We start from the raw sequence: 17,508 nt of genomic DNA, 5'->3' as shown, positions 1-17,508 counted from the left end.
CAGGTGCCGGCCACCATACCCGGCTCATTTTTGTATTTTTAACAGAGATGGGGTTTCGCCATGTTGGCCAGGCTGGTCGTCTTGAACTCCTGACCTCACGTGATCCACCTGCCTTGGCCTCCCAAAGTGCTGGGATTACAGGCATGAGCCAGTGCGCCTGGCCGTGTCTCCCCCACTTTTTTTTTTTTTGAGACAGAGTCTTCTGCTACCCAGGCTGGAGTGCAGTGGCATGATCTCAGTTCACTGCACCTCCATCCCCCGGGTTCAAGCAATTCTCCTGCCTCAGCTTCCCGAGTAGCTGGGATTACAGGCATGTGCCACCATGCTTGGCTACTTTTTGTATTTTCAGTAGAGATGGGGTTTCGCCATGTTGCCCAGGCTGGTCTCAAACTCCTGACCTCAGGTGATCCGCCCCCCTCAGCCTCCCAAAGTGCTGGGATTATAAGCATAAGCCACCACGCCCTTTTAAGAACACTGCCTAAAAGTCCCGTGCTTCCATTTACCTCTCACTGGCAGAACATCGCGACATCATAAACAAACTTTATTCCCATCGTCCACCTACTCATCTAAAATATGGGGATTGTTATTCAGGAAGAAGGGGAGAACAGATATGGGGGGACAATTAGCAGTCTCTGCTGCAGGAGGAATCTTTCACTAGTTCCTTATAGAAGCTGCCCAGATGGAATGTGTTACTGGAATTCTAGTTCCATCTCCCTTGCCCTTGGTCTTAGAATTAGAGGCCTATTGTGTCTACTGTAATGTCTGTGCGTAACACCTGGAGTCGTGTTGTGTAGAGAAACAGTTTACACGTTGGTGCTATATATCACCTTCTTACTTTATGAAAGAGCTATGTTATGTCCTTTCTAAGATGCACCTTTTTTTTACGTACTTTAACATCTCTAAGATTGGGATGCATCATACAGTCTCTGTTGGCAAGGGGGGCATCATGCTGTTACTGTCATCACACGAACATCAGAATTTGTGAGTGGATGTCGGCAGCTCAGAAGGAAATCCCAGAGATAGTAGTAGAGCATTCTTGATGCTGGAGAAGCCCAGGCTGTGTGGAATAGCACAGCATTAAAAACTCCAAGATAGAGAGATTAAGAGACATTGGACTCGAAATGTGAAAAGGAATCCCTTAAACAATTTATTTCAGTTATATTTGCCTTTTTAAAAATTTACAAGAGCGATAGATGCCTTTTTAAAATCTGGATCTAATATATTCTAAAAGAGTTCTTTTAGTAAGTACAAAAAAAACCCTGAATGACAGGGAACTCATCATAGAAGGAGCAGTTCTGACACTATTTTGAATGTATCCCAGGAATGAACAAATAAGCAGAAATATTATGGGTGAGAGCCAGGTTTCTCACCACTGGAGAAAAAAAAATTGCAATCAAAGTGGGGAAGTTAGAATGCACTCTGTGGTGTTGAAGTAGAGTTAAAGGTATCAGTATAAATTCCAGATTGCAGATGTATATATATCTGATATATATGGAGAGAGATATATATATATTTAGAAGTAAATTGTGTGTGTTAGTATCTTGCATACGTTTCATAGCTCTGCCTGCTGAGAGGGCCTAGACCAATGACACCGCAGTAGCAGTGAGCACACCTGGTGTCCAGATCTTGGTTTCTAAACATCATTCTCCAATAAAGGGAACTAGGGCTCCTTGGAGAAATGGTTGATTTCACGGTTGAGGCAGAGAAAGTGCAAGATGAGTTTAGAACATGTAATGAGGCTAGAATATTTGAAACTCAAAAAATAATGGGTACATGTTGAAAGCATTCAAGAGCCACCTTGAGGGAACTCCCAGTGGCCAAACCTGGCCCAGTTTGAACAATGAAATAATGATAGCAATGGCTTTTAACCCACAGGGTAAAATAAATATCCATGAATCCATATTGATGTAAATAAGTAATTGAATAAAGGAGGAGAAAGGACAACTCTTTTTTTTTTTTTCCTTTTGAGACAGAGTCTCGCTCTGTCACCCAGGCTGGAATGCACTGGCACTATCTTGACTCACTGCAAGCTCCACCTCCTGGGTTCAGGCTATTCTCCTGCCTCAGCCTCCCGAGTAGCTGGGACTACAGGCACCCGCCACAATGCCTGGCTAATTTTTTGTATTTTTTAGTAGAGACAGGGTTTCACTGTGTTAGCCAGGATGGTCTCGATCTCTTGACCTCGTGATCTGTCGGGGGAAACCCCACCCCCGATATTTATCGTGGGTTCTTTTCTATTTCCTAGGTGTCTCGGCTGGTTTGAGAAATAAAGGGAAAGAGCACAAGAGAGAGAAATTTAAAGCTGGGTGTCCGGGGGAGACATCACACGTCAGCAGGTTCTGTGATGCTCCCTGAGCTGTAAAACCAGCAAGTTTTTTTTTTGGTTTTTTTTTTTTTGTTTTTTTTGAGACGGAGTCTTGCTCTGTCACCCAGGCTGGAGTGCAGTGGCGCGATCTTAGCTCACTGCAAGCTCCGCCTCCCGGGTTCACACCATTCTCCTGCCTCAGCCTCCTACGCACCTGGGACCACAGGTGTCTGCCACCACGCCTGGCTAATTTTTTGTATTTTTAGTACAGATGGGGTTTCACCATGCTAGCCAGGATGGTCTCGAACTCCCGACCTCGTGATCCACCCGCCTCGGCCTCCCAAAGTGCTGGGATTACAGGCATGAGCCACCGCACCTGGCCAACCAGCAAGTTTTTATTAGCGATTTTCAAAAGGGGAGGGAGTGCACGAATAGGGTATGGGTCACAGAGATCACATACTTCACAAGGTAATAAAATATCAGAAAGCAAATGGAGGCAGGGCGAGATCACAGGACCACAGAATGGGGCAAAATTAAAATTGCTAATGAAGTTTCGGGCACATATTGTCATTGATAACGATAACATCTTATCAGGAGACAGGGTTTGAGAGCAGACAACCTGTCTGACCAAAATTTATTAGGCGGGAATTTCCTCGTCCTAATAAGCCTGGGAGCGCTACAGGAGACCGGGGCTTATTTCATCCCTTTGGCTTCGACCGTAAAAGGCAGCTGCCTCAAGGGGGCCGTCTATAGACCTACCTTCAGTGCGCATTCTCTTTCTCAGGATGTTCCTTGCTGAGAAAAAGAATTCAGCGATATTTCTCCTATTTGCTTTTGAAAGAAGAGGAATATGGCTCTGTTCCACCTGGCTCACCAGCAGTCAGAGTCCAAGGCCATCTCCCTTGTTCCCTGAACACTGCTGTTAATCCTGTTCCTTTTTTCAAGGCACCCACATTTCATATTGTTCAAGCACACATGCTCTACAAACAATTTGTGCAGTTAACACAGTCATCACAGGGTCCTTAGGCGACATACATCCTCCTCATCTTACGAAGATGACAGGATTAAGAGATTAAAGTACAGACAGGCATAGGAAATCACAAGGGTATTGATTGGGGAAGTGATAAGTGTCCATGAAATCTTCACAATTTATGTTCAGGGATTGCAGTAAAGACAGGCGTAAGAAATTATAAAAGTATTAATTTGGGGAACTAAATGTCCATGAAATCTTCACAATTTATGTTCTTCTGCCGCGGCTTCAGCTGGTCCCTCCGTTCGGGGTCCCTGACTTCCTGCAACAGTGATCCACCCGCCTTGGCCTCCCAAAGTGCTGGGATTACAGGCATGAGCCACCGCGCCTGGTCAGGATGACTCTTTCTTACAGGATAATTCTAATAAGCATAGAAGAGATTATGGAAATAGAAAATTATCTTTTTCCTTTTCCTCAGCAGGAAAAAAAAGAAAATTATCATTAGGCAACCATCAAAGTAATAATTGCTGTAGGCAAGAATCAATAGTTGTTAAAATTAGCAGGGGTAAGGGGGTGGAGGGGGTGAGGAAGTATGATGAGACATAGGATGTTTACATAGTGTCAAAGTATCTTCCCACACTGCTTACAAAGGGAAAAATAGTAACATTTCAGTGGAGAAACCTGGCAGAGAGCTCCTTATCAAGGGATCAAGGTTAACATCCCCTGTAACAAGAAGGATTGACATAATGTACCTGCTGATACAAACCGAGAAGGGCACCTCATTCTGTCGTATTCTTGCCAAAAATTTATAACCTCAGTCTAATCATGAGAAAACAACAAACAAACCCAAAGCGAGGACATTCTACTGATTAACTGGCCAGTACTTTTCAAAAGTGTCAAGGTCGGCCGGGCTGGTGGCTCACGCCTGTAATCCCAGCACTTTGGGAGGCCAAGGTGGCTGGATCACGAGGTCAGGAGTTTGAGACCAGCCTGGCCAATATGGTGAAACCCTGTTTCTACTAAAAATTCACAAATTAGCTGGGCGTGGTGGTGGGCACCTGTAATCCCAGCTACTCAGGAGATTGAGGCAGGAGAATCACTTGAATGCAGGAGGGAGAGGTTGCATTGAGCCGAGATCACACCATTGCACTCCAGTACAAGACTCCATCTCAAAAAATAATAATAATAATAAGTGTTAAGGTTATAAAAGATGGACTGATAAACTATCCAGGGAGACATACCAACTAAATATGATGTGGCATCCTGGGTTGGGTCCTAGACCCAAAAAAGGCATTATTGGGAAAACTGGTAAAATATATGTAAGTTCTGTATATTACCTAACAGTATGTATCAGTGTTTAATTTCCTGGTTTCTCAATTGTATTGTGGTTCTGTATCATGATAACATTGGGGGAAGCTGAGTGAAGGGTATGTGGGAAATTTCTGCGTTTCTGTGCTTTTTTGGTTTTGTTTTTTGTTTTGTTGTAATTTTTTTGCAAGCCTAATGTTTTTCAAAATAACTTAAAAGGGGGAAAAGTATTATGTCTTAATTTAACTGGCGGTGGGTTTTTTTTTTCTTATTGATTCATAAAAATTAGTGTCACTTGTAATCAGTGATATCTTAGATTTGATAAAATCTGGTGCACCGGATTAAAAAAAGAATCTCCCTTTTATACCCTTCCCCATATCCTTCCCCAGAGATAAGCATTGTTACAGTTTACCCTGAGTCTTTTGAGAATTTTTTTTTGGAAGTTGCCAATATATATACTTGTTCAATGCATATAATTTTTATATAAATGAGATTATTTTGAGACAGAATCTCACTCTGTTGCCCAGGCTGGAGTACAATGGTGCGATCTCGGCTCACTGCAACCTTCGCCTCCCAGGTTCAAGCAACTCTCCTGCCTTGGCCTCCCAAAGTGCTGGGATTACAGGTGTGAGCCTGCACCCAGCCATAAATGGGATTAGTTTTACACATTATTTGGTGACATGCCTTTTTTTCTTAATTGCATATTTTAGAATGCTTTCCCGCTCTGTTTGAGTGGAGCTGCCTTGTTTATTTAATGGCTGCATGGTCCTCCAGCGCGTAGATGTTCCATAATTTATTTCACCATCTTCCTGGTGCTCACTGAGGTGGTTTCCAGATGGCACTGCTCCACTCAGCTGTGCAGTGAGCACCCTTGTGTGCTGCCTCTTAGTGTACACGTGGGTGTTTTTCTTTAGGATAAATACCTAGACACAGAATTGCAGAATTGACAGATATTTGCATTTAACAGACTACCAAGTTGTTCTCCAAATAAAGCTGAACCCACTGCCATCCAGCCAGCAGCATGAGGGTGCGCCCATTTTCCCAGAACCTCACCAACCTTGCATATTATCCATCTTTTAGTAATTTGTGGTCTGTATGAAGAATGGTTCATTCGTTCATTTACTTATTTCATTGAACAGAAATGTTGAGTGTCTGCCCTGTGCCCAGCACTGTCATAGACACAGGGGACATCCCAGTGAACAAAACAGATGTGGTGCTTGTCCTCTAGGAGTGTCTGAGAAGCTGCGGTCTGAGCAGGTCATATTGCTCATTGTTTCACATGCATTTCTCTGACGGCCAGTGAGGCAGGGCAGATACTTTGCCCTTGTTTCTTCTCTGAATTCCCATCCCAGACCTTTGCCCACTTTTCCATTGAGTGTATAGTATTTTCTTTCTCCTTATTGAGCCCTAGAATGGGAGTGCTACTAAGTCTGTCCCCTTTAAGGGATTTTGGCAAATGCCGTGGGGAGACTGGAAACACAGGATTTGAGAGGAAGGAGAGAGCCCAGACCAACCTGCAGGAGGTGGGGAATGTGCTGAGGCTGCATCTGCCCCTCCAAGTTTTCTTTTGTTTGTTTGTTTGTTTGTTTTTGAGATGGAGTCTTGCTCTATCACCCAGGCTGGAGTACAGTGGCAGGATCTCGGCTCACTGCAACCTCCGCCTCCCAGGTTCAAGTGATTCTCCTGCTTCAGCCTCCTGAGTAGCTGGGATTACAGGTGCCTGCCACCACACCCAGCTAATTCTTGAATTTTTAGTAGAAACAGGGTTTCACTGTGTTGGCCAGGCTGGTCTCGAACTCCTGACCTCAAGTGATCTGCCTGCCTTTGTCTCCCAAAGTGCTGGGATTACAGGCATGAGCTACCGCGCCCAGCCCTGCTCCCTCCAAGTTTTGTGGCCAAACTTACTGCCCTGGAGGCCTCTTGACAGCCAGCCCCATCAAACAGCCTCGTATCAGAGTGGCCTCACCACCTTGGTGGTGTGCATTTGAATACTGTTTTATGCCTATAACTGGCATTGGAACAGTGACATTTGAGCAACAAAAATGTTTATCCTGTGCTTTCCTATAGCTTCTGTGGGCGGGTCAGCCATGGAGATTTCCAGCCTGTCCTACATCTAATTTCCCAGTCATTAAGCCTGTGTGTGTTTGGACTCTGATGGGGTTGGACAGATGAACAAGATCAGGTCGCTGTCCTCTGGGAGGTGACAGTAGGGAGATTAAACCACTCATCCATGCATCAGTGGGTTAGCAAGACGACAGAGTCCCAGCCTGGCCAACATGGCGAAACCCCATCACTACTAAAAGTACAAAAATTAGCTGGACCTGGTGGCAGAATTCTGTAATCCCAGCTATGTTGGGAGGCTGAGGGACGAGAATTAACTTGAACTCAGAAGGCGGAGGTTGCAATGAGCTGAGATCGCACCACTGCACTCCATCCTGGGCAACAGAGTGAGACTCTGTCTTAAAAAAGAAGAAGAAGAAAGAAAGATGATAGAGTCCACACATGAGTATATGAGCTCCAGACCCAGACATCATGGGTTCAAATCCAGGTTCCGTCACTTACCAGTCGTAATACCTTGGGCTGGTGATGTCACCTCTGTATGCCTCACTTCCTCAGCTACAAAATGAGGACAGTAGTAGTACCTACCTCTATGAGGAGTCAGGAGGAGTAAACGAGCTTATACATGTAAAATGCCTGGAACACGGCGTTCAGTAATATGAAGGACTGTTTTCCATATTGCTCCCCTTGTAGGGATGTGGTGGGGAAAGGCATTCCAGGCAGAGGGAACAGCATGAACAAAGGCATGTGCTTCCCGTGGGGAGGATGCGCCTACTGAGTCAGCCCGGGTCTTTAGCCAGGAGTGCCAGAATCCAAATACGGCTGCCTAAGACGGTGGAATGTGCTGGGGGGGGTGTGTGTGTGCACACGCGCGTGTATGCAGGGTGGTGGTGTGGTTGGTGGGGGCATAGGGATTCATAGGCTCAACCCAAGGAAAAAGCAGAACTGGCCAAGTTCAAGTTTGGCGTAAATCAAGGAGCCGTACCTAGAGAGGGAAATGGAGCCTGGGCTAGAGAAAGTCATGTCGCCCGCATCCTCCCATCCTGCCACCCAGCCAGGGAGGCAGAATGCACGTAGGCGGGTGGGAGCATGCACTCTGGATCCCCAGCCTGGGTTGGCCACGGGAGAACTTGCATCGGTCAGTCGCTCCTTCCTGTGCCTCTTATTTCTCATCTGTGAACTGGGAATCCCGAGAGAAGATGGAGTCCCCATCCCTGTCCCACCCTCAGTGCTGTCCCAGGCCTAGGAGATCAGGATAAGGACAGGGAGAGTAATAAGAGAGTCCAGCTCCTGGACAGTTCCAGCCCCCCTATATAGTGCAGTTGGAAGGTGATTCCCCAATTTCCGGGGTCCCAGATTTCTGGGGCTTCTTTTCCAACCAGGCACTGGTATAGCGTCGGGTAGGGATGGTGGCCCGTGTATCACTGAGCACCAACTCTGATCCAAGCAGTAGAGATACACCAGGTCTGCGGTGCCTGGGTGCACAGGCCTGGACATGAGTCACACGCTCCCACTCGGCCACATCCGGGGGAGGTACGGACCCCTCCCCCAGGGTGGAGCTGGCCAGACCTGGGTGTGGCTCATTTCATTTGCCTGTGGCATTTCTCATAATAATGGGACCTTTTAACTCAGGAGTGTGGCATACTCAAGGCAGCATGGACCGGACCTTGCCCCTGACCTGTGGGTCCCCTTCACCCCTGTGGTTGAAAGAACACCAGCCATTCCACAGTTCTACCTCTTCTTATTTGGTCTCTTCCTGTCCCACAGGCCTGGTTCCTCTGTCTGGCTTCTCCTGTATCCTCTAACTTCACTCCATTTATGTCCTACTGTCTTCTCTTTCAGTTCTAGCGTTTCTCACTGTGCAGCTATGGGGGCTGGGGTGGGGAGTGATCCTTCATGTGTAGCACTGTCCCCACATTGCATGACCCTTCTCACCCGTGGTCCCTGGGCACTGAATGTAGGACCCTCGGTCACTGAGACCACCCAAATTCTTCAATGTATTTTCATTTTTTTCTCTTCTCTTCTCTCTTTCCTTTCTCCCTCCCTCCCTCCCTCCCTTCTTTCCTTCCTTCCTTCCTTCATCTTTCTTTCCTTCTTTTTGTTTTCTTTCCTTCCTTCCTTTCCTTCCTTCCTTTCTTTCTTTTCTTTCTTTTCTTTTCCCTCCCTCCCTCCCTCCCTTCCTTCCTTCTTTCCTTCCTTTCCTTCTTTCCTACTTTCTTCCTCAGAGTCTTGCTTTGTCACCCAGGCTGGAGTGCAGTGATGCAATCTCAGCTCACTGCAACCTCCACCTCCTGGGCTTAAGTAATTCTCCTGTCTCAGCCTCCCAAGTAGCTGGGATTACAGGCACCCACCATCACGCCCAGCTAATTTTTGAATTTTTAGTAGAGACAGGGTTTTGCCATGTTGGCCGGGCTGGTCTCGAACTCCTGGCTTCAAGTGATCTGCCTGCCTTGGCCCCCCAAAGTGCCAGGATTACAGGTGTGAGCCACCGCACCCGGCCCCCCAGTGTATTTTCAAACACCCCCACCATCTCCTAGGACTACTGCACTTGTTCTCCCAATTCAGCAATTGCTTTTTTCTGTAGGATGTGTAACTACTGCTGATCAATTTAAGCATTTATGGGATAGTTCCAGGAATGACCACAGTCATTGCTTCTATTTTTAACCCTAATAAATCAGAGGATTCACCTGGCTGGGGTCTCAGCATGGAATCACAGTTACAGAAGCATAGCGGGAGGGGCCTGCTGGCTGCATTGTGGGAGCCGAGTGCTCCTGTTTGCCTTGAAAAAAGAAGAAGGAAAGGAGAAAAAACACAAATCAGCAACCAGAAGTGATTAAACTGAAATGCAATTCCTCTTAAGGAATCCACCCACACTAACACAGCACAGGAGCCCATTTCCACAGTCCCCGGTGCTCCTTTGCCCTTCAGGGGCCTCTCACATGTCACTGTCCCCCAGCCAAAGGGGCTGTTTCCTCTCCCTCATCCCTTGTACCATCCCTCCCCTATGTATATCAGCTTCGTCCCTCTGCGTGCAGCTATGAATCTAACAGAAACGAGAAAAAAAACAAAAAACAAAACTCCAAAGTTATCTTAAATCGGCAGGGAAAGGCAAGGAACACCCTGATCATCTATGTGATTTTTGTTCCATTCAAATATGTACAAAAATCTTTCATTTAAAAGGCATTTTAGGCTGGGCATGGTGGCTCACACCAGTAATCCCAGTGCTTTGGGAGGCTGAGGTAGGAGGATTGCTTGAGCCCAGGAGTTTGAGACCAGCCTGGCCAACATAGTGAGACCCCATCTCTACAAAAAATGAAAGAAAAAAAAATAGTGGGGCTCTGGTGGCACACACCTGTGGTCCCAGCTACTTGGGAGGCTGAGGTGGGAGGATCACTTAAGCCCAGGAGTTTGAGGCTGCCGTGAGCGATGATTGTACCACTGCACTCCAGCCTGGAGTTTGCTAACAGCAGAACCAGGGTTTGTTTTGACCAAGACCCTCTGAGCAAACAAAAAAAGGTCATTTTTACACTTTAGGAGGCTGAGGCAGATGGATCACCTGAGGTCAAGAGTTCAAGACCAACCTGGCCAACATGGCAAAAACTCATTTCTACTAAAAATACAAAAAAAAAAATAGCTGGGCGTGGTGGCAGGTGCCTGTAATCCCAACTACTTGGGAGGATGGAGCAGGAGAATCACTTGAACCCAGGAGGCAGAGGCTGCAGTGAGCCGAGATCATGCCACTGCACGCCAGCCTGGGCGACAGAGTAAGAATCCGTCTAAAAAAAAAAAAAGTTATTTATATATTTATTGTTTCTGTTGCACCTCAGACTTTTCTGAGGTGGGCAACATGATCTCATATTGCAAATAAGTGAGGCTTTGAGTGATTTGCCCAAAATAAAGCTAGCCATTGAATGACAGGGTAGAAATGATGGCCTGGGTTCAGTGGCTCCAGATCTTACCCCTGAGAAGTAGAAGCGTTGGGACTTACCCCAGGCCCATTCGGTGTTTACAGCTTCTGCCTGCCCAGCAGGTCCCTGCACACGCGTCTCCTGGGAGAGCTCTTGTCTTTGCACTGGGGGCTGGACAGGGCGGCTCCTGTCCCTTTAGGGAATAAGAGATCAAGAAGGGGGAAAGCATGGCAGAGTGGAAAGAGCCATTGTTGGCCGCTTCATACACCCTGGCGTCTTCCCACTTCTGTGCTACTTAACTCCTTGGGGACCTTAGCCAGGCTTCATGAGTAGGACTCTCATTTTCTTATAACTTATCACATAGCTTCTTAAAAAAAAAAAAAAAAAAAAACCGCAACTTTCTTTAGAAGAAACTTCTCTGCCAGCCTGCTGTGGAAATGTCTGCTCTGGCCTCTTTGTCCTGGAGCCCCGCAACTCCAGCCAAGCCCTGGACTGTCTGTTTTTTCATGGGCTGAGCCATTCCCAGTTCTCTGGATGATGAGGTCTCTCTCTGCCCCCTTCCCCGCCACCACCTCCGTCACAGGCCATCTGTCCCTGCACTGCCCACTCTCAGCCCTTTTAATAGCATGGTCCTTGGGGAGGATGGTGTCCAGGGTGGTTTCATAACAGGCTGGGGGTGGGGGGCCACAGGGATACCCCAGGGCTACCAAGGACTTTAATTGAGATGGGTGTTCAGGAAAGCAGGTGGCTAAGATGTCCTGATGCAGAAGAGTTTTCCAAGGAGGCGACCCTTCTTTCAGCTCTCCCAGCCCCCATGCCCTGGATGGATGGGTGAGCGTGCACACATCAGAAAGGATGGAAATGGGAGCGGGAGAGCCTCAAGGATGCCTTTCTAAAAATACAGCCCATCTGCATTGTGTTAGCTGGTTTCCTCGGAAACCACTGGGAGCCGGGACTCCGGCATGGCACGTGCGCAGGGACCCAGGCCTGCTTTTCTATTTATTGTAACAGGAATTTTCTTATTATATTAAATCATCTTTTATTATTGACACACAGTTTATCTTGTACCCTATTGATAGACTTTTTTTTTTCAATTTTTTTCTCTATTGTAAATGGCACTGTGCTGAGAATTCTTATAGATAAATGATTTGTTGCCATCTCTGGTTTCTTTAGGCGATTTCTTCACGGGAGAGGATTGCTGAGTCTGAGAGTATGAACCTTTTAAATGATTTTAATTCATTTGCAAAACTGCCCTCCAAAAATATATGTCCATTTATATACTTACAAGCTATATAAGAAGTGCTTGTTTCAGTACACCTTTGCTAGCCATGTAAACTTTGCCAATGCCATTGGCAAAAAAAGAAAGAGCTATCCATTCATTCATTCGAGACAGAGTCTTGCTCTGTCACTCAGGCTGGAGTGGAGTGGTGCAATCATAGCTCCCTGTAACCTTGAACTCCTGGTCTCAAGTGATCCTCCCACCTCAGCCTCCTGAGTAGCTGGGACCATAGGCTCTCACCACCACACCCAGCTACTTTATTTTTTTTGTAGAGATGGGGTCTTGCTGTGTTGTCCAGGTTGGTCCTGAACCTCTGGGCTCAAGTGCTCCTCCAGCCTCAGCTGCCCAAAATGCTGGGATTATAGGCATGAGCCACGGTGCCTGGCCAAAAAAAAAAAGTTTCTTAATTTAAATTTCTTTGACTTCTAGTGAGCTTGAATATTTTTCCATGTAGGTACTGGCCATTTTTAATTCTTTTATGAATTTCTAGATCATGTTCTTGGCTAGTTTTTCTCTTGGTGCATTCTGACCTCTGCCATCCTGAAATTGAGGGATGATGGTGCCGTTCCTAGAGGAATTATGGGGTCCTGGGACCCTGTGTCTTCCTTCCCCTACCACTGGCTGCTGCACACATACACACACGCACACAGACACACACACACACACGCCTGCGTGTATGACCCATTCTTCTTCTGAGGTTCAGAAACCCCTGGGATTTCCCAGGCCCACCCTCTGGCAGCTGAGCAGCCCCTGTGTGTCACCCCCTCCCTGCTGGTGGCCTGAATTGAGACCTGCACCCTCACTTTCAACATCACTCAACCTGTGACACCACCAGAGCCTCTACTCCCACCCCTCCCTGGCCCATCTTCACACAGGCTCGTCTTGTGAGCCCTCCGGGGAGCTCTCAGCTATGTTCCTCTCCAGTCTCTCTATCCTCCAGAGCCCCACTGTCCGCTTCAGACACCAGAGGCCCTCGGCAGAGGACTCTGTCTGCGTCTGACCCTGTGTTTGGCCTCCCTGCACGTGCCCTTCTGCTTCTCAATAAAGGCAGAATTTTGCTTGTAATTGTTTTAGGAATCATGACGTTGCTTTTCTCTTTTATTTGGAAACATGTTTTAATTTTTAAGAGCAAATAATAGGCTGGGCGTGGTATCTCACACCTGAAATCTTAACACTTTGGGAGACCGAGGCGGGTGGATCACTTGAGGTCAGGAGTTCGAGACCAGGCTGACCAACATGGTGAAACCCCATCTCTACTAAAAACACAAAAGTTAGCACGGTGGTGGTGCACACCTGTAATCCCAGCTACTTGGGAAGCTGAGGCGGGAGAATCGCTTAAATCCAGGAGGCGAAGGTTGCAGTGAGCCGAGATTGCACCACTGCCCTCCAGCCTGGGCAACAGAGCGAGACTCAGTGTTAAAAAAAAAAAAAAAAAAAAAAAACGAGAAAACAAATACTATAATGGTATCCCCCAAGCCAGACAGGCCGGGCTTGCAGACGGAGGCCTGGGGGCCCTGAGTACCTGGGTGGGCTGCGCTTGGGGGCCAGGGGACACAGGGGACAGTGCGTCTGGTCCCCGCGTTCCTGCCCTAGCCCTGGCTTGCGCTGTCCTTCTCCGCCCGGGCGTCGCCGCCGCAGCAGGCCTCAACCCTGCCCTCCCTCCCTAGGCCTCCTGCTCCACGACGTGACCATGGCCGGGCTGCAGGAGCTGCGATTCCCTGAGGAGAAGCCGCTGCTCCGGGGCCAGGACGCCACCGAGCTGGTGAGTTGGAGTCTCGCCTTTGAGGTCTTAGGGCCGAGTGCGCCACCTCGTGGCCAAGAGGGAGACCGCGCGCCTTCCCTGCAGCTGACCCTCCCCATCGCCGGCCACCCCAAGAAGCCCTGTGCCTGCCTCGGGCGGAGGTGGGTGGGGGGAGTTCCGGGAGGCCTGAGTGCCACGCAGACCCAGCCAGCCTCAAGGTGGCTTCAGCCGTCTTTGAGGCTAAAGGTGCTACAGGAGAGTTATTCCCGCTTTAATGACAAGAAAACTGATGCACAGAGAGGTGAACCCAGTTGGCCAAGGTCACACAGCTAGTGGGGGAATGAGTCCGTATGAACCCGTCTGTGGACAGCCCAGGAGTCCCAAGAGGTAATTACTGGGCAGTGCTGGCTCCAGCAGGGCACGCTGCTCCCCTGTCTGTGCACTCTTCCTTATCAGCCTCCCAAGCCTCTGTGGCATCTGGGCAGGTCTAACCAACAGTGCCACCCAGGGCAGTGGGACAGAGGCATCACAGGTTATGATTTTGTCCCAAAGACCCCCCTGTCATGGGACAAGGTGTTAGAGGCCAGAGTGACTTTCATGCCACCCTTTTTTGTTGTGACAACACCCTGTCCACCTTCCCTTTTCCTCCCTCCCAGTGCCATCATACTGGTGACTGTGACACAAACCACTTTGCAAAAAGTGTGGGTTCCCTGCTTGTTGGATTCTGAGGCATTAGGGCTGGGGTCCCTGCAAGTTATGCTGCCTGGACCCCCTCCTTTTACAGATGGGGAGGCCAGGAGCCCAGCCCCTCAAATCTACAGGGTGCTGTCCTCTGCCCTGCCCTGCCTCCCCAGCCTTCCATCACAAGGAGAGGAGCCCAGGAGCTGCTGAGCAGCCAGGATTGGAACTGTGCAGCCAGCCAGGATCCAGGGATCCAACCACATGAGGTGGCAGTCCTGCCCCCAAGAAGAGTACAGTGTTATCTTACAGACAGAACCTTGAGTTAACTGATAAGACGTGGCTTATCCGAGAGTAGCCACAGATAAGCTGCCCTGGTGGGGTGGTGACTGCACATTTTTCAAGTCCTTTATTCTAAGTTTACTTGCTCCCTGGTCTAAGCCTCCATCGGCTGTTGCCCCAGGATGCTTGCAGGATCCTCCTTGCTAGTCTTTTTGCCTCTGCCTTTGCTCTGTACCCTTTAAAAATAAGCCATGAGCTGGGCATGGTGGCTCACACCTGTAATCTCAGCACTTTGGGAGGCCAAGGTGGGCAGATCACATGAGGTCAGGAGTTCGAGACCAGCCTGGCCAACATGGTGAAACCCTGTCTCTACTAAAAATACAAAAATTAGCCGGGCGTGGTGGTGGACACCTGTAATCCCAGCTACTCAGGAGGCAGAATCACTTGAACCCGGGAGGTTCAACCCCAAGACTGCACTGCTGCACTCCAGCCTGGGCAACAGAGTAAGACTCTGTCTCAAAACATAAATAAATAAAAAATAAGCCGTGTCACTTCTCTGCTTAACAAGCCATCTCAGTCAGAGCTGGAACCCAGGATGCAATCTGCACCAGCTCCCCAGCCTGTCTCCCAAGCCTGTCCCCAGCTTACTTCTCTCTAGCCTCCTTGAACATGCCCATCACATTCCCAGTGTATCTGCCTGGGATACACTAGCCCAGAAATTTGCAGGGCTGGCTCCACTCCTTGTTTTATTCAGGCCTCTGCTCAAATGCTCCCTCCTCAGAGAGTCCCTCTCTAACCCCTGGGTCTAATATTGAAACCCCAACACGCTCTGGCCCTGGCCGTGTCACTTAGTGGGGTTTGTGTGTGCCCCGCCCCACAGGTTCCCAGGACAGAGATCTATTCTGTTTTGCACCCCCAGGTCTCCCCAGTGCCCCACACAGCACACAGTGGGTTCTCAGTAAAAACATGGGCTGGGTGGAAGCCACAGATGGTGATACAGCTCAGAAGGAAGAAGTTTCTCAGAACTTTCTAAAAAGTCCCTCCTGCCCACTCCTGCCTGTGTCTTTCTTTCTGACTTTTCTTTTCCTTCTTTCTTTCTTTTTTTTTTTTTCTTCTGAAACAGGGTCTCACTCTGTCACCCGGGCTGGCGTGCAGTGGTGCCATCATAGCCCACTGCAGCCTCAGCTTCCTGGGCTCAAGTGATCCTCCTGCCTCAGCCTCCCGAGTAGCCAGGATCATAGGCATGTGCCACCACACCTGGCTAATTTTTCCATTTTGTAGAGATGAGTCTTGCTCTGTTGCCCAGACTGGTCTTGAACTTCTGGCTGCAAGTGATCCTCCCGCCTCAGCCTTCCTAAGTGCTGCGATGACAGGCCTGAGCCTCTGTGCCTGCCTGCCAGCCTGTCTTTTGAGGCATGAAAGCAGAGTTCTGCTGTGAGGGGCCCTCGGGGACCCCTGCATCCCATCACAAGTGCTGAAGTGTGCAGGTTGCAGGAGGTGCTGCCTGGCGGTATGGGGGTGTGCCTCTGTGGCCCAGCAGGGCCCCCTAGCACAATGGGGAGAGCTGAGGGCATGTTGGCCTGATAACTTCCATGCCTGTCTCTTCCACTGCCCACCTCAGCTGGGCACCCTTCTCTGCCTCATTCTGGCCCAGCCCTCGCCGCCCCTCCCTCCCTGACTCAGCAGGCATACTCCTGCCTGTTCGTGCCCACTGAGCAGCCTGGCACCACTGCAGGTAGTGTCTCTATCCACCCATCACCAGGACCAGAGTTTGCCACCATGACATCTTCACCCCTGCATGAGGGTCTCCGTTTCAGATCCTGTGGAGGCTTCTCCCCTCCTTCATGAGTCAGCACAGGCCCCAAGCTGTGGGCCTGGGCACATCTGCTTTTTCCAAAGGCACCTTAAAAGCCCCATTCCTGCCAGACATGTTGGCTCACGCCTGTAATCCCAGCACTTTGGGAGCCCAAGGTGGGCCGGTCACCTGAGATCTGGAGTTCAAGACCAGCCTGGCCAACATGGCGAAACCCCATCTCTACTAAAATTACAAAAACTAGCTGGGCGTGGTGCTGTAATCCCTGCTATTCAGGAGGCTGAGGCAGGAGAATCGCTTGACCCTGGGAGGTGGAGGTTGTAGTGAGCCGAGATTGCACCACTACACTCTAGCCTGGGCGACAGAGCGAGACTGTGTCTCAAAAACAAAACAAAACAAAAGCCGACTGGGCATGGTGGCTCATACCTATAATCCCAGCACTTTGGGAGGCTGAGGTGGGTGGATCACTTAAGGTCAGGAGTTTGAGACCAGCCTGACCAACATGGTGAAACCCTGTCTCTACTAAAAATACAAAATTAGCCAGATGTGGTGATGAGCTCCTATAATCCCAGCTACTTGGGAGGCTGAGGCAGGACAATCACTTGAACCCGGGAGGCGGAGGTTGCAGTCAGCCCAGATATCGCCACTGCACTCCAGTCTGGGCGACAGAGTGACTCTGTCTAAAACAAAGCCCCACCCCATGCCCGACACAGTCTCCTGGATGCTGCGACATGGCGCCCCATGCAGTCCTACCCCCTCTCTCTGTCTTCAAGAGCTAGTCTGGCGCTCTCAGGCAGGATTCTCTGGCTCTCACAGACAGATTCTCCTTTTTCAGCTGCAGTGCGGAAAGCATCCATCCTTTTCGCTTTTTTTTTTTTTTTTTTGAGATGGAGTTTCGCTCTTGTTGCCCAGGCTGGAGTGCAATGGCGCGATCTCGGCTCACTGCAACCTCCACCTCCCAGATTCAAGCGATTCTCCTGCCTCAGCCTCCTGAGTAGCTGGGATTACAGGCGTGTGCCACCACACCCAGCTAATTTTGTAGTTTTAGTAGAGATGGAGTTTCTCCATGTTGGTCAGGCTGGCCTCAAACTCCCTACCTCAGGTGATTCACTCACCTTGGCCTCCCAAAGTGCTGAGATTACAGGCGTGATCCACTGTGCCCAGCC

General features: G+C 49.1%; 1 protein-coding gene across 9 annotated transcripts in view; it reads left to right on the top strand.

The window, feature by feature from the left end:
* NDRG4 (NDRG family member 4) overlaps positions 1 to 17,508 on the top strand; it is a 50,885-nt gene that overhangs the window by 12,212 nt on the left and 21,165 nt on the right. For all 9 annotated transcript variants that reach the window (XM_003916972.3, XM_009196562.2, XM_009196555.4 and 6 more), the window contains exon 2: positions 13,496 to 13,590. In XM_003916972.3, coding sequence (XP_003917021.1) covers positions 13,519 to 13,590 — 72 coding nt within the window. In that variant the 5' untranslated portion in view covers positions 13,496 to 13,518. The remainder of the gene's footprint in view (positions 1 to 13,495; positions 13,591 to 17,508) is intronic.

Source organism: Papio anubis, chromosome 18, assembly GCF_008728515.1.
Source record: "Papio anubis isolate 15944 chromosome 18, Panubis1.0, whole genome shotgun sequence".
NCBI classification, from domain to species: domain Eukaryota; kingdom Metazoa; phylum Chordata; class Mammalia; order Primates; family Cercopithecidae; genus Papio; species Papio anubis.
Note: the sequence above shows the minus strand (reverse complement) of the source record. Positions and strands in the feature narration are given on the sequence as shown.